This window comes from Pseudozyma hubeiensis, assembly GCF_000403515.1.
Source record: "Pseudozyma hubeiensis SY62 DNA, scaffold: PHS38, whole genome shotgun sequence".
NCBI classification, from domain to species: domain Eukaryota; kingdom Fungi; phylum Basidiomycota; class Ustilaginomycetes; order Ustilaginales; family Ustilaginaceae; genus Pseudozyma; species Pseudozyma hubeiensis.
The window spans coordinates 425,581-444,346 of record NW_012133820.1 but is presented as its reverse complement, the minus strand read 5'-3'; the positions used below and the strand labels follow the sequence as shown (position 1 = coordinate 444,346).

The 18,766-nt window shown below is 56.1% G+C and overlaps 6 protein-coding genes across 6 annotated transcripts; 3 read left to right on the top strand and 3 right to left on the bottom strand.

The window, feature by feature from the left end:
* Positions 1-1,402: 1,402 nt before the first annotated feature.
* On the bottom strand, positions 1,403-2,626 carry PHSY_003884 (hypothetical protein; the record flags this gene model as incomplete). Its single annotated transcript, XM_012334501.1, has 1 exon — positions 1,403-2,626. One exon carries the CDS (start codon positions 2,624-2,626, stop codon positions 1,403-1,405), a length of 1,224 nt encoding a protein of 407 aa, XP_012189891.1.
* A 678-nt stretch (positions 2,627-3,304) lies between these two features.
* On the top strand, positions 3,305-6,493 carry PHSY_003883 (C2H2 type zinc finger containing protein; the record flags this gene model as incomplete). The annotated part of the gene is made up of 3 exons (XM_012334500.1): positions 3,305-3,470; positions 4,304-4,444; positions 5,082-6,493. The coding sequence occupies 3 exons, from the start codon at positions 3,305-3,307 to the stop codon at positions 6,491-6,493; spliced, it is 1,719 nt and encodes a 572-aa protein (XP_012189890.1).
* Positions 6,494-8,712: 2,219 nt separating this feature from the next.
* PHSY_003882 (hypothetical protein) lies at positions 8,713-10,485 on the top strand (the record flags this gene model as incomplete). Its single annotated transcript, XM_012334499.1, has 2 exons — positions 8,713-9,355; positions 10,088-10,485. The coding sequence occupies 2 exons, from the start codon at positions 8,713-8,715 to the stop codon at positions 10,483-10,485; spliced, it is 1,041 nt and encodes a 346-aa protein (XP_012189889.1).
* A 358-nt stretch (positions 10,486-10,843) lies between these two features.
* Positions 10,844-12,263, bottom strand: PHSY_003881 (signal transducer; the record flags this gene model as incomplete). Its single annotated transcript, XM_012334498.1, has 2 exons — positions 10,844-12,141; positions 12,230-12,263. 2 exons carry the CDS (start codon positions 12,261-12,263, stop codon positions 10,844-10,846), a joined length of 1,332 nt encoding a protein of 443 aa, XP_012189888.1.
* A 565-nt stretch (positions 12,264-12,828) lies between these two features.
* PHSY_003880 (TGF beta receptor associated protein 1) lies at positions 12,829-16,626 on the bottom strand (the record flags this gene model as incomplete). The annotated part of the gene is made up of 1 exon (XM_012334497.1): positions 12,829-16,626. One exon carries the CDS (start codon positions 16,624-16,626, stop codon positions 12,829-12,831), a length of 3,798 nt encoding a protein of 1,265 aa, XP_012189887.1.
* Positions 16,627-17,296: 670 nt separating this feature from the next.
* On the top strand, positions 17,297-18,721 carry PHSY_003879 (hypothetical protein; the record flags this gene model as incomplete). Its single annotated transcript, XM_012334496.1, has 1 exon — positions 17,297-18,721. One exon carries the CDS (start codon positions 17,297-17,299, stop codon positions 18,719-18,721), a length of 1,425 nt encoding a protein of 474 aa, XP_012189886.1.
* Between the last annotated feature and the right edge of the window lie 45 nt (positions 18,722-18,766).

Below are 18,766 nucleotides of genomic sequence, written 5' to 3'. Positions count from 1 at the left end.
CCTGCGTGCGATGAGGCGGTCCAAGCGTTTCCGGTGCAGATGAAGCCCTTCTGGGAGATGATGGGCTTTGTAGGCCGAAGAGGTCGAAGTGTCGTGGGCGGGTAAAGTAGATGAGCGGTCGAAGGATGAGGTGGTGAAGGTCGTCCGAGAATGAATACGTTCCAGATCGAGCTGGCAACAGCAACGTGGTCGTTGAAGCCAGATGGGCGGAACGACGCTTGCAGCCGATTCAGAGTCGATGGCAGCCTGAATCGTCGGAGGACATCCCGAATCGCGGCGAGTTTGACTGTGGCGCCTTGCATCGGGTTGACACGCTATCAAGACGGGATGACCGAAGCAAACAAAAGACGAGGGTGCGGCGTTTTCCTCAACACTCCGCTTCTGCAACCCCAGCCAGCGTCTTAACGCATGTAACGCGCGCTTGTGCAAACGAACCAGAGTCAGGGCATGCCGCTTCGGCAGTCGACATGCAGGTTGCAAGACCGGCAGACAGGGGCTTTGTCAAAACGAGTCAAGATCGGCGCAGGACAGCCATGGCCGGAACAACAATGGAATGTCACTTCTTGAATAGACTTGGCTGCAGCTCGAGAGGCGCAGCAGCATGCAAGAGGAGCATGCAGCACACCTTGATTTTTGCAGAGCCGAGCCGGAATTCCGGACGCAAGGAGGGTGGCGTACAGGCTGCCCTCACCAGCGGGGCAGAGCAGGAGGAGGAAAGTGCTTGGCGCACACGACGTTGTCGCAACTGCACGGTTCCAGCAACATCAGCCCCCCATCGGCCAATTCTTGAAAGCCATGAGCATGCCTGGACAGCGTGGTCGCCTGCGTGCACCACCTTGCCGACACTCCGACGCCTCGGCCACAGCAAGAGAATTCGCCAGCATGCAGGTCGGGCCGTCCCACACCTGGCCGGCCACGCGACACGCGGCAAGCGCTGGAATTGTCTCATGGAAAATCTCTGGAAATTTCTGGCTTTGTTTGTGTGCAGCTGTCATTGGAGGACTCACAAATCCAGGAGATTTCCTGTGTAATATACACATTTTGGCTGCTTGGATCGCGAGGAGGCGCTGATGGTAGCCAGCGCTTCACTATGGTCGTGGCGCAGAGAGCGACAGGTTCTCGCGATCGTACAGAGAAAGCTCAGGAGCCATCGACGGCTGTCGCTGTTACAATCTGCACAGCTTGTTACCCTCATCTTGAAAACATGCGCGATTCGCAATGCCAAGGAAGCTTCTCGGTGTCGGAGATCGTCACAAGAAAATCTGCATTCTGCAGCGGACGCGATGATGTCGTGCACAATTCATTCCTCTTGCAGGAACTGCCAAAGTCCAATTCATCGAGACATCGAGATCTGTCAGCCCGATCACTGAAACCATTGTACTCTACATACATCATCGATACTTCACAGGTGGCCACGACCCTCCTCTTCGAGCGCCTTTCGTACGGCGTCGATCACCTTGGAGTGATGCTCTCTGCTTGAAGCTACTACTCCGCGGTTCTCGCGAAGCGTTCGCCCAACGCCAAAGTTGAGGTCCTTGCCTCGAATGTCAGAAACCCTACCTCCAGCTTCTTCGACGAGCAGAGATCCAGCGGCGTGGTCCCAGATCTTTTCCTGGTAGCTGCCATCGCCGACGGGCAGACGCAGGTAGACGTCGCCATCACCTCGGGCGATGCTGGCGTACTTGGCTTGGCTGTCCATCCTGACCGAGGGGGCGGTGATGCCGAGCAGCTCCGCGATCCTAGCGTTGGTACCGTGCGAGGAGTGCCCCGCCTCGACCGACTCGCAGAATGAAGCCTCCGATAGCGAGCTGATCTGTCGCATCGAGATCTTCTCCTCCTTTCCACCCTGAATGGGCCGCTGGAAGGCGCCTTGGCCACGCACCGCGATGAACAGGGTGCCGAGATCCTTTCTCCGGTCACCCGCCCCGAATTCGCCTTCTTTGGGCTTGGCAGACGAGGCATCGTGTGGCAGGTTGGGGCAGCCCATGACACCCACCTGGACGAGACCGTCGACCATGAAGGCGAGGCACACAGCATATTGACCTCCTCGCAGAAAGCCCTTGGTGCCGTCGATTGGATCCAGGGCCCAGCATCTGCCCTTGGGACCACCCTCTGCGCTGCCTCTGTCGATAGCTGCGAGGAGCTCGTTCTGGGACAGCTCGCGTTCGCCCCATGCTTGTGTGCTGGCCTTGGACTCGGCCTCAGCTACAGCCGGGCACTCTTGTGCGGGGTTCTTTAGCGCTTCGTTAGCGAGGCCAAAGATCTGTGTGCGAAGCGCCTCAGACTCTGGCTTTTGAAGATCCTTCGAGTCCTCTTCTCCCACAATGGGATCCTCTGGGAAGTGTGATCCGAGGATGGCGTTGACGACCGCCTGTGCCGAGTAGTCGCCGACCGTTACAGGCGACTTGTCCTTCTTGGTGACGGTGTCTGCTGTAACGAGGTTGCGAAAGACCTTGTCTGTCAGGGAGCAAGCTCGCTCAACTGCCGAAATGGCCACCGCTCGCTCCAAGGCGTATTGTGCTGACGAGGACGAAGACATGTTGATGTATCGTTGTGGATTTGTATGCTTGAAGGTGTGTGGAAGAGATCGAGTGATTCGTCCAGTGATGGAAGAGAAGATCGACATGCACGATTTTCTAGCTCACCTTGATCGTTGAGAAGGGAGCCTGTTCCAATGGGCGATCAACGAACTTGTTGACGCAACCTGCAGGTGATGATCAATGCTCAGACGCCATCTCGCCGCCCAAGTCCGTCACGCCGGATCTCGCTTACTTTTTCTTCTTCGCAATTCTTCCGAACGGTGGCACGAGCCGATTCGACAGCCACACAAAAAAATGGTATAACAATGAAAATTGTCAAAGTCGAAAAGGGCTAACATATCAGAGACAAAAAACCTCGATCGGGCAAGAACAAGATCGGGAGATTGGATCAGGATGTGTCGGCGAGCCTGCTACGTGGGCGAATCTGGCTCCAAGGTCTGCACCAGACTTGCGAGCGACATTTTGAACTTGGCTACCTGCTCGCGGAGAGCTGCCAGCTCTGCTCACTCAAAAACGATCCGCTGAGGATGGTGTGTCCGGCGGTATTCGGCAGGACAATTGTGAGCATACTGGACCTCCGTGGTTACTCTTGTGTCTTCCGCCGGACGGAGTTGGTTTGTGCGGTATCAATGCTTTGCGCGCGGATCGTCCTCCACAGGCCGCGTCATCAACAGCTCTCGCAACGTGGAGGACAAAGCCACGATGCAGGGAGAAGCGCTTCGCGGACACGCGCAGGAGCGACCAAGGTTTCCGCTGCGATAAGAATGCAAAAAGAGTGCCACAAGATCGACGTGGAGCTTCTTCGAACAAGGCACGAGGCTGTGCTTGTTTCTCAGTATCGTCATTCATCTAACTCGGAGCAGATGGATCCGAAGCAGAGGCTGCTACGTGGAGGATCGTGTAGCAAAGCGTCGGAGCTCGAAACTGTCGGTCAGCAGGAAGGGGCTACAGTTGGACAGCTGATCGACCTGGCTGGACTGGCTAGGAGGAGGATCCAAGTCGAGTCACGTCGGATGCCGTGCTCCACGTCTCGGCCCTGTCTCGCAAAGAAAATAAAATGCAAGCGAGGCGCGCACCTAGGAGTGGACGCCGTGGGTGAAAGGTTCGGCGACGTTGTTAATCTGATAAGGGCTTGCTCATGCCTGTTGCTGTCGTGCTGAGCTGACGCTCTCCACTCGCTCGCTTCCGCGGGAAGCGTGACGGTATCGCGTAGAGCGGACACTGGCAAGCGAGGAGGCCTGCCGCGTGAGAAGCAAGGAATCAAGCATGGCGCCCTTATGAAGCTTCTACCTCACAACCTCTTCATCCGTTCCAGCGGAATACTGCAACAAACACGGGAATTGGATTGTCGGATCTCAGGCGTCCGAACCAGATTTGCTTGCTCCAATAGTGGGAAAGCGACAATCGAAGAGAGTGTGGCCAGAATGAAAGCGGGAGCGAGGCACCGAAGCAGGCATGTTCGGAAAGCGGCATTGGCTGTCGCTCGAGTCACCAACCAAGGCAGAACAAAGACATAATTCTCAACGAGACAACAAGCAATATTCGACAGGCTAACTGCCGTTGTGCTTCTCCACACTTTCCACCGAGTTGGATCACGTATATGTGCTGGTACACTTCCACGGAGCAAGAAATTCGCGTTTATCGGCAACCTCAGGGTTTGACGGGCGCGGCGTGAACTGCACAACTGCACAAGCTTCGACGAGGGAAGGCCGTGGAAGCGAAAGAAAAAATTTCCAAGCTGACTGTGTTTGGGGCATTTTCAGGAAATTTTAGGTCCACGGACTTGGCTAATGACCGAAAATTGAACCCTGTATGCATGGGATGTCGTCGTGGTCAGTTGGTAAGCTACCTCTTCTCCGCTTGCGAGGCTGCTCGACTTTCCATTGCGTACGATCGGCTGGCATGTGAGCGAACCTGCCGAAGAAACCTTCAATGAAACACCGAGTCAGCAATCTCTGACTATATGATAAAAGAGAGGCGGTCCATGGAGAACAAAAAGTCGGTGGCGGTCAGTGGGGTCTACGATCGCGGGCTTTCGGATGACTAGGATAAGTTAGGAGACGCGCGCGCGTTGCATAGCCAGGCGAAGACCCTGCAGACCCTGGAGGCCAATTTTATAATTAAAGATAAAATTTATTTCTTAAACAGCCTCCACCCAGCTGCACTGCTGTGTGCTGTGGCGCCGTCTTCAATATTCTTGCGCATCGGAAAATTCACACTTTACGATAAAATGTGCTCTCGGAAATATCGCCCGCCACCCGACTCTGATCCCTTGAGGTCCCACCAACCCCGGAAAGTCCCCAAGTGTGACATCTCTACTTTAGCGTCTCTCTCGCTCTCGGATCTTGTCTTTCTCCCACCATCACCATCCATCTACATCGACATCATCACTCGCTAGCGAAACCATTTCACTACCAACCACCACCATACACCGCTTCGTGATCACGCCCACCCGCACTTCGACTTCCCACCGTCACCGTCACCGTCACCGTCACCCTCTTCCTCACCGCTCACCAGCCACCACACTGTTTTCACCGCCAGTCGACCAGTCGTCTGCAGAGATCAGCGCACCCATGCCCGCATTCTCTCTTCCTTCCGCTGGCGCCATCCTCTACGGCTCGCCACCTTCCACCGACAGCTACACCAAGTCGACCGACTCCAACCCTTCGGACCGCATTGACGAGCTTCAAAAGTTCCTCCTCGGCAGCGACTGGTCCTCTCTCTCCTCACTTAGTCCTCCCACCGCATCCATACATTCCGTCGCCGAGGATTCAACACCCTGGCCTTCATCCCAGGCCAACGTACCTATCATCTCTTGCTCGGTAGAGACCGTCAAGCCCGCCATGCAGAGCGTATTCGCGGCCTCGAACGACACTGCTTCGCCCGCCGCCATCTCTGAGCCCAACGAGGCATTGCCCATCATCTCATCTGAGCACGCCTTTACCGCCACCGTGCCAGCATCGATTCCTGCAGCCGCTATGGCCACAACTGCATACCCTTCCCCTATGACACCTCCTCACCGTCACTCCTTCGACACCTGCTACAGCGACTCAGTCGGCTCGCCAGACTCGGAGCGCGACTTCCTCACATCGCCTTCCATGTTCGACGACAACGACTTTGAGTTCGAAGGAGATGCGCTCGCCAACATCCCTCTCTTCCCGGATCAGTCCTTCGAGGATTCGGCAGAGGCTCCCGCCGAAGATCCCGTTTCCTCCTTCGTATCCAACCTCGAGAATGTCAAACTCGAGGCCGGCGAGCAAGACAACTCGGGTCTGACCGAGACCGACCTCGACGCCAGCCAGTCCACCGTCATGGCCCCCCACAGTCAGGTCAAGGTCGAAGAGGACGTCCACAACATATCCTCCACCCTCGACGACGCCTTCAAGACCGAAGCCGAAGCTTTCAAACTCGAGCCCAAGTGCGAAGACGAGCTCGACATGTGGTCGGCAGAGGACCTCAAGCCCTACTTCAACGACGAGGAGGCCAAGGCTGCTGTGCTCAGCACTCTCGCTCATGCTTTTGGACACGACTTTGCCGAGCCCATCAAGGTGTCTTCCAGCCAGGAAGAGGTGCAAAAGCCTTCGCACGTCGGCCCTATCCGCGCCACTCGCACCAACCGAGAACGTCGCTCCTCGCCGACCAAAGCCACCGCCACCATCTCTTCGTCTGCAAGCCCCGCTCCGATCATCGACCCAGTCACCAAGGCCAAGCGCTGGCAGTGTCTCGAGTGTGGCAAGTGGTTCGATCGCGCCTACAACCTCAAGACGCACCGCTACACCCACGAGGACCCTGACACTCGTGCTCGTCCCTTCCCTTGCCCCGACGCCGAGTGTCAGAAGCAGTTCGCTCGAAAGCACGACATGCAGCGTCACTTTGAGAACGTCCATCGTGGCGAATCGAGAAGAGCCAAAGGCGGCTCCGTCAAACGGAGCCGCACCGACGACCTTGGTTAAGCCAAGGCGTCCGGTCGACCCATCTATTTTGAATGTCTTTGTCTGCAACAGTAAGTTTCCTCTGCCACGGTGATACGATTCTCTCGCCGTTTGCGCAGTCCGCATGCCATCGAGGGTATCGTCTTTTTTTCGGCACAAGATCCTTACCCTCCTCCTTCTCGTCTTGCTTCTGCTCCCCAGCCACTCAACCTTTGCACTCCTGAACAGATCGCTGTCTTTGCTCCCGCGGGACGCTCACCGTCACGCCGGACCTCGATGCGACTGTCGAATTCCCAAACGCCTCGAGCGGGCCGCCGCTCTTCCAGCTCTTCGCCTCTTTTCCGCAAGGCTGGAGCTCAAGAAGTCGGCTCTTTGAGCGCACATTCGCACTCTTACAGCCACCGCTCCCACAGCATCACGACGAGGTCGCTCGATTCTCCACCCCGTTCGGGCGGCGTCAACTGCGGCCCACGTCTGCCGTCGACCTCTCATAGATGCTCGAAACGCTACTGCAGCCATTGCCTTGAGCAACGCTTTCTCGCCTGCAACGAGCAACCGATATCAACGGAGACCTCGTTCGCTCCCGTGGAAAGCTTCTGGCTGCCACATCAGCAACGTTTTTTTGATGATCTTCGTTCTGAGCTCCCTTGCTCGTGCTCAAACCAAGCAACGACAAGGCTTCTCTCTCTGCCTCGCGATCGGCTCGGCTCCAGTAGCGTTTTCCTGGCCCGCTCTCGTCTTCTTGCGTAACTCATACTCTGGGTGATCTGAAGGGTCATTAGGAGTAGTCCTCCTCGCAACACCCTGTTCTTCGCCACGGTTGAGTTACGCTGTAGCGTGGTTCTCGTCCGTAAAGGACGTTGACCTGCCACGCTCGACTGCTTCTTTTTCCGCTCTGTCCCTTGTCTGTGCTCTTGTCCGAGGTCTAGTTGTCTTTCTGCGCTCGCCTTTCCGCGTGCATGCCATTCTGCGTGCGAGTAGAAGAGACTCTACGTCCCCAGTCAAGAGCTCATGTGTCTACTGTACCACAATCGCAAGTAAAACCCACAAAAAAATTTCTTCTTCGACGGTGCTTACGAATGGTCGCCTGTACTACTGTCGATCGTTTGCTAGCACACTTCTCTCTCGTCTCGTCCATCACAGTCTCGATGATGTTTCTTTCACGATAGCTTCATTCGCGAAATTCCAGGTTCAGGTTCAGTCACAAGCTTTGATTGTGTTTTCTGTCTGTGCGGCGATTGAAAGTGTCATTGCGGTTTGTGCCGTCACGGCAGCTCAAGTGGGCTGCATGTGTCGCCGCCTGGAGTTGCAGTGTCCCGCCTCTCGCCGGCGGTATGTGCTTGACAGCAATCAGCTCTTCTGCAGCGCGAACAGTGGATCTCAAACATTGGGAGGGAAGAGGGAGCGGCTCTCAGGATGTGTTTGGTTGCGCTGATAAGGTGTCTAATTTACGCAACCTTGTGCTGCTGTCATTGACGGCTGTGGATAGGGCATGGCAGTCGTGGGAGGGGCGGTCATCGGTCTTTTTCGGCGGTCGGTAATGGGTTTATTTGCCGGCTCAACTTTTTTTTTTGGCCGCCACGGGAGAGGGCCGAAATCGGGGGCGGTGATGACAGATAGAGGTGCGGATTATTGGATCTTTCCGCATCGACGTGGGAGCAGCTCCCTCTCTCTCTCCACCTTGAACGCACGGAAAATGAAGTTTTGTGACGTCGGGTTTTTTCTTTCTTCGTTCGACCCTTGATTTTTTTTGGTACCGTTGTGTGACCCTTGGATGTTTGCCTTGCTGCTTGTTGACTATCACCTAATGTACGGCGTGCAGTTCTCGATCATCATTGGCAGAGACGGAAACGGAGACAAAGGAGCAACCATCAACCTATACTTGATACAAAGCCAGGAGTTGGCGCGGAAGAAACCAGGACTCTATCTGCTCATCGCGAAGACTCTTACCGTTCGACGAGGACCTCGGACACCTGTACTATCTGGATCGCTCAACCAGTGTACATCGATCTCTCACCCACCCCTACCCTCATACCTGGCTCGACTAGAAACGCACACGATTGATCATGTCTGCATCAATATCATCGCCGTCGAAACGGCCACCACCACCACCTCCAACCTCCAAACCCAAAAAGTACCCCTTCTACCTCGGCGGTACCGCAGCATCAATAGCGGCACTCTTTACACATCCGCTCGATCTCACCAAGACCCGCATGCAGACCGCCTCCGCTCGACAAAACATGTTTTCGCTCATGCTCAAGACTCTACGCGAAGAAGGACCTCGGGGGCTGTACGTCGGACTCACCGCGTCGTTGCTGCGACAGATGACGTACAGCGTCACACGGTTCGGCGCGTACGATAAACTCAAGGAGATGACGTTGAAGCAGAATGCGGATGGAAAGGCGTTGGGGCCGTTGCAGATGGCGTTGTGTGCGTCGGCGGCGGGGGCAGCTGGTGGTTTGGCGGGCAACCCAGCGGATATTTTGCTCGTTAGGATGACGAGTGATGTCAACAAGCCAGCGGCGGAAAGGTACAATTACCCGAACGCCATCACTGGACTCGTGAGGATGACGAGGGACGAAGGAATCGGCTCGCTCTTCCGTGGCCTGGGTCCGAATACAGTGAGAGCCGTTCTCATGAACGCTTCCCAACTAGCAACCTACGACGTCTTCAAGAACATCCTCCTCGGCACCGGCTACTTTTCCGAAGGAACCCCCCTCCACTTCAGCGCGAGCTTCATGGCCGGAACCGTCGCCACCACTGTATGCAGTCCAGCGGACGTCATCAAGAGCAGAGTCATGAACGCCGCCGGCTCCGGAGACGGCATCCTGAAGACGTTGAAGGGCGATTTGCGCAAGGAAGGCGTCGGCTTCCTCTTCAGAGGTTGGACTCCGGCTTGGATGAGGTTGAGCCCCAATACGATCATCGTATTTGTGGTGTTGGAGAAGCTGAGGTTGTTGGTGGATTACACGAGGGAGAAGAAGGAGCAGGCGATTGCCGAGGTTCAATCCAAGGCGTGATGGGAGGGAGGGGCGAGGAGAGGGTTAGAATGTACAGTTCGTCAAATTGACATGGATGGCTGCTTCGTATAGACGATCTCTGGATCACTCATCACATTCGCAATGCACATAGACCATGTTACATCACATTTTCATCGCAGCAGCAACGCTCGTGTGTTCATTGCGTCGAGGAAGACAAGTGACAGCCGAGTGAAGACAGGCCTTGAGTGAAGCAAGCAAAGTGGAGATCGATCGGGGAATCGTTGCGCCCCGATGCAGCTGCGGAAAAAATTGGCCCGACATTCTCCACTTTGACATGCAATCACAATCCTTCGTCATTTGGACGACTTCTCTCTACCATCACCCCAAAGTCGTTCGTCTACATACAATCATGTCTGGTCAAGGATCATATCTGTGAGTCATCAAGTCGACACGGGCTAGCATAGGGACGATGGAGACACCGACGAACGTAAATAAGGGCGAGAACGGCCTTCGAAATCACGGGGAAGTGAAGCAGACGGTGCAGCGTTCCTGCGGCTGACGGGCGGGATCGATCGACAGCGTGGACCATGAAGCGAGATCTGGCCCTGATGGAACTACTCCTCTACGACGCCAGGCCAAAAAGCTGCGACACCTCGGGGCCTCACATCCTTCTCTCATCGACTGAACATCAACATGGCGCTACACCGACACCGTCGCTCGTACCTCCTCATCCCACCCGCCAATCGAGCCATGGCAACTGACACCAATCATCCTCAACCATCCTTCTCTCTCCTCGCCATACCCTGCATTTATGACATGACCACCAGCTCGGCACAAAAGGGCTTCCTCTCCTCCCCCTCCGGAGGTCGTCCCGCGCCCAAGCAAAACTTCCTCATCAGGTTCATCAACACCCAGATCCTCGCACCCGAACACCGTCCAGGAAACCTCTCCATCGTTTGGGGTCTCGGCGTCTTCACAGCAGGCATCATCGTCGCCCGCAAGTTCGGCGACCTCATCACCCCTGTCTTCTGAACACCATTTGCAATTTCATACTCTCACTTCTTTCCATCAAATCACACAAATGGACTCGTGATCCTTGGCGTAAGTCTGGGACCGTTGCAGATCAGGTCATCGGCTGCAACGCACGCCGCTATCCCAGGATTTCAGCTGGACGCGAGACCAGATGTACACTGAAGGTCTGATCGACACATCACTGAAACGACGGATCTGCACAGACTGCAATTGAAACAGTCATTTGTGTTTCGGAACAAGATTCAAATGCGAATGCGACAAAAGACGACAGAACATACTTGACAGTGATACCAGACGAGAACGCAGCGGAAACCGGTCAAAAGAAAGCGCCGAAGGGAACAGAAGCTTTTTCGTCCTTTCACTTGCGGCCTCCATTCTTGCTCTTCTTCTTGTGCGACGCCTTCTTACCGCCATTGCCGCCACCACTACCACCGCCACCACCTGGCAGCTGATTGTCCTTCTTGAGTACATCATAGAGAGACTGCTTTGCCGAGTCAGCATGAGCATGTCCGTGCTCGTGCACCTCATGGGTGACGATGTCGATCTCTTTGGCCTGCGGATGCTGCGTACCGTCTTCCGAGGCGCCCACCACGACTGTGGCGTGGGGACGCTCCTCTGTGCCGTTTCCACCGGCCTGATCGGGCGTGGGTCGGTCGGTCTGCGCTTCATCGGTCGAGTGCTGCTTGTTGGACTGTTCACCATCTTTGTGCTTATTTTCGCCAGTCGAAGCACCAGAGACCTTGCTCTTTGGAGAGTGAGGTCCTTCGATGTCCACGTTGGTCGCCTCTTGCGTCTTGTTTGAGGCAACTTTCACAGCATCGGTGGCCATGTCGGACACCTTCTTGGCCATCTGGCGGACCTGAGATTTGAGCTTGGACGATTCGGCCCGTCCGGTGCCACTGCCTTGGCTGAAGACAGAGGGATAAGGCAGCTGCAGCTGATGAGGAAGGGCGAGATTGAACACCACCGTTGTCGTGCGGGCCAAGTCTTCGACGAGTCTCAAAGGTCCGTGTGTCACGCGAGAGACAACATGAGCGCCATGCTGGCGAACATGTTCGGCAGTTTGGACGCCGGCGTCGAATCCCTTGACGAGGCTGGGAGGAAGACGGGGCTGAATCTTGCGCTGGAAGGCCTCATTGGCCTGCCGGGCGTAGCGGTACTCCACCAACTCGACCTTGGAATGGAGCCAGAAAGCCACGTTGCTGGCCCAGAGGAAGACGAGGGTCAGCAGCGGCACTAGCAGAGAGCCGTACAGGGTGCGTACAACGGGCACGCTTCGGATCACCTGCTCCAATGGCCATTCGTCCCTCCACTGGGTGCAGTAGAGTGTCTTTTTGGCACCTTCCTCGGCGTTGAAATTGAGCACCACTTTCGTAGGCACTGCGAAAGAGAAGAGCGGGAAGAAGAAGGGGCGAACGTAGCGGGTGGCCTTGACGATAGCAGTCGAGCTTGCAGCGTCCCAACGAATGTCTCTATCGTCAATGTCTGCTGCGGAGCCAAAGTCGAGGACGTTGAGCAAGTATGCGGTATGCTTGATCTGGCTGGCGCCCTCGATCTTGAGCCCTCTGCCTTGGTATGTGGAGCTCCCGGCAAAGTAGGCATTGATGGTCGAGTTGAACTTGACCGGGTCTCTGGAGAGCAGGTCTCGAACGACATCTATAGAAGGAAAGGAGGACAAAAGGTTAAAGCAATCGTTGAGCGATGCATGTTCCGCTGTGAGCTCAGACTTATGAAGAACACTCACGTTGGATATCTTGGTGGGCTTTGGAGGCGTTCATGATGGCAGAGACTACTTTGTTCGATGAAGACAAAGTGACCAAATGCAAGGAGAATGCGACTCCAACCGGACGACGTGATGGAACAGAGTGAAGCCAGTACCGTCGGTGCAGATTCGACTATCCTTGGAGAACGAACCTCTGGAGCAGAGCTGGTTTGACTTGACGAGAATCTTCGGCAGAGCAACACTGGAACAGCCAACAGAGGTGTTGGTTCGGATAGCTCTGCAGCGGGCGCCTCACAGCGTGCACGCGCCAAGCACCTCGAGGTCAACCTTGACGTGACAACGCAGACGTCACACCATCTTCTTCAAAGTCACAATCGAGAAGCTCAGCCTGCGTGGGAAGCGGTGCAGTGTGTGACGCGCTGAGTGATGCGGCCGTGCATTTCACGGGCATTACTTCCGAGCCTCACTTTCAAAAGCTAGGGTGACCCGAGAGTGTTGCTCTCGGGCTGATTTGCAAGAAAAAATCCAGCTCTCGCCGTTGCTTGGCCACTACCTCGTGTGATCAGACAGTGAAGGTGGCTGCGAAGACGTTGTATTGGAATCGCAGCGATGGTTGAAAGCTAGGCAAGGTCATCAACATCGTCTAGACCGGCATGCACAATGGCCGACGAAGGGGGTATCTCATAGCCCTGGTGGATGCTCTCAATTCGTTCCTCTTTCCCGGCGGCAGCCTCGCGTGGTCTTCGCAGCTGCTTCTCGCCCTCGCTTCCTTCGAAGATAGACTCGCTCCTCAAGACGCCCTCTTTCCAATCCGCGTAGCTTGTCTCTGTGTCTCCATCAGCCCGATAATCTCCGCCCGAATCGGCGCCTCCATCAAGTTCCGTATCCTGAAGAATGCCACCCATCGCACGTTGTCTCGCCCAGAGATCCTCAGCCGCATCCAAGCTTCGGCACTTTGCGATGTTGCGCAGCATCTGCATCTCGCGCCGTCGGTGAAGTTGTCTGCGGAGGCTTTGTGTCAAGAATGTCTCGAGTGTCTGCAAGGACCAGTCTGTGGGCACGAGCTCGAGCACCTCGCGGTTGTCGAGGTGAAGGGCTTGCGTGTTGAGCAGATGTGCCGTGGCGACGCGGAACTTCTCTTCGGCACCGTTGAGCATGTAGACCGACAGAAGCTGCTTGAGCAGCTCCTGCTTGCGTTGTTCCGCGGTGATCCCACGTTGCGCTGTCGCCTTGGCATGTGCCTTGACGCGCTGTGCGTACGTGCGGCTCAGCGTGGCTGCGAAAGGCTGCAGCGTCGGATGATCTTCGGCGATCGAGGCGGCCAGCATCGGCGAGAGCACTTCGCCATTTTGCGAGCAGTATGCCTCGGCGCTGTTGGCGTCTCTGAGCTCGATTGCTAGCAACGAGAGTGCGTCCGAATCGCGACCGAGCTTGCCGAGGATGATGGCTTTCTCGTAAGCTAGCGAGTCTAGCGGCGCGACTGTGGCGAGCAGTGCCTCAAAGTCAAGCACGGTCGAGCCTTGCAATAGCATCGCCAGCTTGAGGCGGTCTGCTTCTCTTGGCCGGCCGCCGATGGCCAGCGCAAGATGTGCAAAGAACGACTCCGCATACGACCCTTGTGCGTAGTCTCGTGTCACGGCGTCCATCTTGTCGCGGTATACATCATCCGTGAGGTGTTGCGCCACACGTTTGAGCAGCGCTGCTGCTAGCTCGCGATGCATCTGCTCGTCCTGCACCTTGACCGTCGATAGCGCCACCGCCTCGAGGTACTTTGTTGCCGCATCGTCGTCGATTCCGCGCAGTTCTTCGATGGTCGCTTTCTGCGCTGAGATTGACTCGAGCTCTTGTGCCTTGCTCCGCGTCGCCGCCTTCTGCGATGTGTCGTCCTCGGGCCTCGCAGTGTGTTTTGTGAGGATTTTGATACCCGCCTCCGCATCTTTTTGCACGAGCCAACGTCCGTATGTGGAAAGCAAATTTGGGTCGGTTTGATCCTCGAGGAGGCTGGCGACCTTTGCGAGCGCGGTCGGAACATCGACTGTTGCGTGGATGCCATCGACGATGTCACCGTCAATCAGCGCGGTCCAAGTCTTGAGCGAGCCCTCGATGTCGCCGATCCGTTCGTAGTGGTCTGCGAGCAGGGTGAAGAACCGCTGTCCTTTCAGCCCGCCCTCCACCTTGGAAGGCTCACAGGCGTGCTTGGACGACAGGAACGTCGCAAGTTGATCTTGAACGGCAACGACGTCTCGCTCCGAGACCCCGCGTCGCTCGGCGATAAGCGTCAGATACGCAGAGTCGACGAAAGTGTTGACATTGACCAACATCTGTTCGTCCATGAAGGATCCAGCATAGAAATACGATCCTGTCGTGCCCTCGTTGGCGATCGCGGACGCTGATGCCGTACGCCACCCTTCCAGCAAGATGCGCAGCATTCTTTCAGAGCCTTGGAGGAGGTTGGCTCGCAGCTGAAGGAGTGCCTTGTCCTTTGTGATGTCCAGAGGTGGGCAATAGTTGAGGGTGAGGTTCGAGGCTATGAGCTCTTCCATGCTTTGCAGCCGATTGGAGGTATCATTCCTCAACCTCTCAAGGCTGCCGAGCAAGATTGCCGGCATGATAGCGTCCTCTATCACCTGATCTCCTCTCAGCAAGGAAGGAAAGAACGCGATAAACAGTCGTGGATCGAGGTTGGCATGGAGCAAGACGTCGGCGGCTGCGGCAAAGTCCGTGCGGTGCAAGAGCTCGATACCGAGGAGTGCGTGTGCGGCCGAAGCTTCGATGAAAGCACGCGCCGTATTGTGGTGCTCTGAGCTTCGCTCGCGACTTGATCTGTAAGCGGCAAGATCCTTCCGCAGATTCGTCAGTCGGCCTCGATCCAGCTGATCAACCGTCCACCGAAGGATAGGATCTTGCTGGATGGCCGAAGTCGAATTCTTGCCGCAGAGGAGAATTTGCCTCCGTTGAGAAGAAGTTGCGCCATCCTGCTCTGATGCACGATGCAATACCGATGCGCTGTCACTCGTAAATGCGTTGAGTGGAACTTTGACCATGTCGAATTCATCGTGAGCATCTGTGACCGCTTTGAGCTGTTCTGAGCTGCTTGGTCGCGGTTGGGAAGCTGGATCTTGCACGACATGTAAGAATCGTGGATCAAGGCCAGGAGGCAATTGCAGCGTCTGAACCCTGTCTACCGAGTTCGCACCGAGATGGTGGACTTCGAGGGTGTCGTTCCTCAGCAGTGAGACGAGATGCTCGCCGTCGTACGTGACAGAGCGAGGGTGAGAGGGCCACTCGAGCAGCTTAGGAGCTGGCTCGCCCGAAGGCTTGACGAAAACGCCCAAGGTGATGGAACCGGTATGAGATGTAACGAGAAACTCGCATTTGGCAGTGGACGCTGGGACAGAGGTCGAGCGAGAGGTGACCGGCGATGTGCTGCCCTCTCTGCTGCTTGCAGCGGTGGCGGCAATTGTGACGATGCTAGGCCTCACTTGTGCGGAAGGCGATTCGCCAGTCTGACTGATAGGAAGCTGCAAGGGCGTGACATGGCCAGAAGACAGGTTGACGAGACTGTACTCGGTGGCGTTGGCAATGCAGAGGGTGTCAGCGAAGCGGCGTGCAAAGATGGCGCCTCCAGGGAGTTGAATGTCTTTAATGGTGGCCCAAAGCAGGCCGGACTGTCCTTCCGCTCCGATCTTGCCAAGGATGATGTTTTTCCTCCTCACGAGACAGATGCTGATCATGCCAGCGGCGTCGGTACCAGATCCATTGTCGGACTCCTCGTCATCGAGGACAATGGTGCTGACAGCTCTTGTGGATGGGAGAGACCGGATCGGTGACCAGTGAGGAAGCGAAAAGAAGCTGACAACGCCCTCGCAGAGCACTGCAGCTGCGTTGAACGGGCGCAGCAGCACGATCTTTTCGACTGGCTTGGCATGGTTTGATATCGAGCGGCTATACTTGAGGCGATAGCTCACGGTTGTCGGCAAGATGATTCTCGACGAGCTCGCCTGCGAAGGGGCCGGTGACACAATTTCGAAAGAGTGTATGAGACCATCAGAGGCACCGATATACAGAAAGGAGCCGTCGGATTCAGAGCAGCGGATGGCTCGCTGCGAGCTTTGCTGGATCGCAGTGGGAGACGATTGATTCGCCTGATCGGCCACATCTTCAGAAGGCAGGGTCGGAAAAAGCAGCGGCGTGAGGGAGTACGGTGGTACCGGCTCCTGCGAGGCGGGCGCTTGAGGCGAAGCCATGATGGGCAGAGCAGGACCGTGCTTGCCGCGTGTCGGGGGCTTGCCGGCTATGAGCGAGGGCTTGCAGTCATCTGCATGAGCGCGCGACTGCCTTGTCGGGCGTGTTGGCTGGTGTTGCGGAGAAGCGTAGGAAAGGTAGAGGTGCGCTGGGACCACCAAGCTCTTCTCCATGGTGCAGCTGCGTCGTCTCGGATTTCGGTTGACAGGGTCCAGATCTGTGAGATTTGGCTGGCCATGTTAGGTTGCACTATTGCTGTGATGGCTGAGTGCGATCTTGGAAATTCCGATCGAGGACAGAAGACGGAGCTGAAACACACCGACACAAGGCAGCTGAGCAGCACAACGCGTCTGCCTCGAACCCCCGCTGTAAGCCCGAAGTAACTCCACAGAGAGTCGCAGAGTGTTACAGAGACGCAGTGCATAGGCGAGCCCCGGAACCCTGGCCAGGGCACGAGGCTGATGATGTCGTTGCAACCAAGCACATGCGCTGCAGTCCACGTCAATCACCGTCCAACTCTGTTCGTCACCTTCCTCCGTCACTACTCACACCCCGACACTCTGCATCACTACCATCGAAACACAACAGGACATCGACACTGGCGAGATCTGCGACCAGCATCATCCGCTCGGCACACTTCTGTATCAGCCGCAGGGACGTACGATCCAGCATCGTGCTCGTCACATCAATCTCGGACTGCGACGCAAGCTCGCCTCACACATCCACACAGATCTAATACCGTACAGCTCAGTGCTCGCTGCGTCGAAGTCCATTCTCTCGGACATCCTTTCTTCACGCACGCTCGTTGTCGCCCGCTGCTGATATCGTATCTCGCTTTTCACCATGGCCAACTCGGACTTCTTGAACAAGGCGATCGAGATCGTCCAAAAAGCGATCGACGAAGATGTCAAGCAGAACTACCAAGAAGCGTACAAGCTCTATCAGAACAGCTTGGACTATTTCATGATGGCCATGAAGTACGAAAAGAACGACAAGCTCAAGGACCTCATTCGTAAAAAGTTCACAGAATACCTCGACCGCGCTGAAAAACTCAAGGAGCACCTTGCTAAGAGCTCAGAAGACCGCGGTAGAGCTGCAGTAGGGGCGAATGGTGCCGAAAAAGGTGTCGGTGGTAGCACAGGCGGCAAGAAGGATGGCGACGATGACGATGTCGACCCAGAAACCAAGAAGCTGCGGGCGGGCTTGTCGAGCGCGGTGCTATCAGAGACTCCCAACGTTCGATGGGACGACGTAGCTGGTCTGCATACAGCAAAGGAAGCGCTCAAGGAGGCCGTCATTCTACCTATCAAGTTCCCACAGATGTTCACAGGCAAGAGAACGCCGTGGCGCGGCATTCTCATGTACGGACCTCCAGGAACCGGAAAGTCTTTCCTCGCAAAAGCCGTGGCCACCGAAGCCAAGTCAACCTTCTTCAGTGTCTCGAGTTCGGATCTGGTCAGCAAGTGGATGGGAGAGTCGGAACGACTGGTCAAGCAGCTCTTCCAAATGGCGCGAGAGGCGAAACCCTCCATCATCTTTATCGACGAGGTCGACTCGCTCTGTGGTACGAGAGGCGAGGGCGAGTCGGAAGCATCGAGGCGAATCAAAACCGAGTTCTTGGTGCAGATGAACGGTGTAGGTAACGACGAAACCGGCGTGCTGGTGCTCGGCGCCACCAATATTCCATGGGCACTCGATCTGGCCATCAAGCGTCGCTTCGAAAAGCGTATCTACATCCCACTGCCTGATCTCGAGGCGAGGAAGCGCATGTTCGAGCTTAACGTGGGCGAGACACCGTGCGCCCTCGAAAGCAAGGACTACCGCAAGCTCGCCTCGCTGACAGACGGCTACTCCGGATCCGACATCAGCGTCCTGGTCCGAGATGCGCTCATGCAGCCTGTACGCAAGGTTACCGGTGCCACGCACTTCAAGAAGGTCATGGCACCCGCAAAGCTCAAGACGCAGCAGGACAAGGCAAAGAATGGCAGCGCCGATAAGGGAGCGCATGGAGATGCTGCTCAACAGGACGGTGACGAAGCGGCTGTCGAGGAAGAGGTGCAGGAGATGAAAGAGTTCCTCACTCCCTGCTCTCCAGGCGATGCCAACGCAATCGAGATGACATGGGACGACATTGAGGGCGAGCAGCTCTTGGAACCGAAGCTGGTAATGAACGACTTTTTGCGGGCCATCCAAGCGGTGCGTCCGACGGTCACAAAAGCCGACATTGAGAAGCACATCGAATTCACCAACGAGGCTGGTCTCGAATGATGGCGTACGCATCACCTTTGCCAACTCAGTGCTCATTGTCTCGTT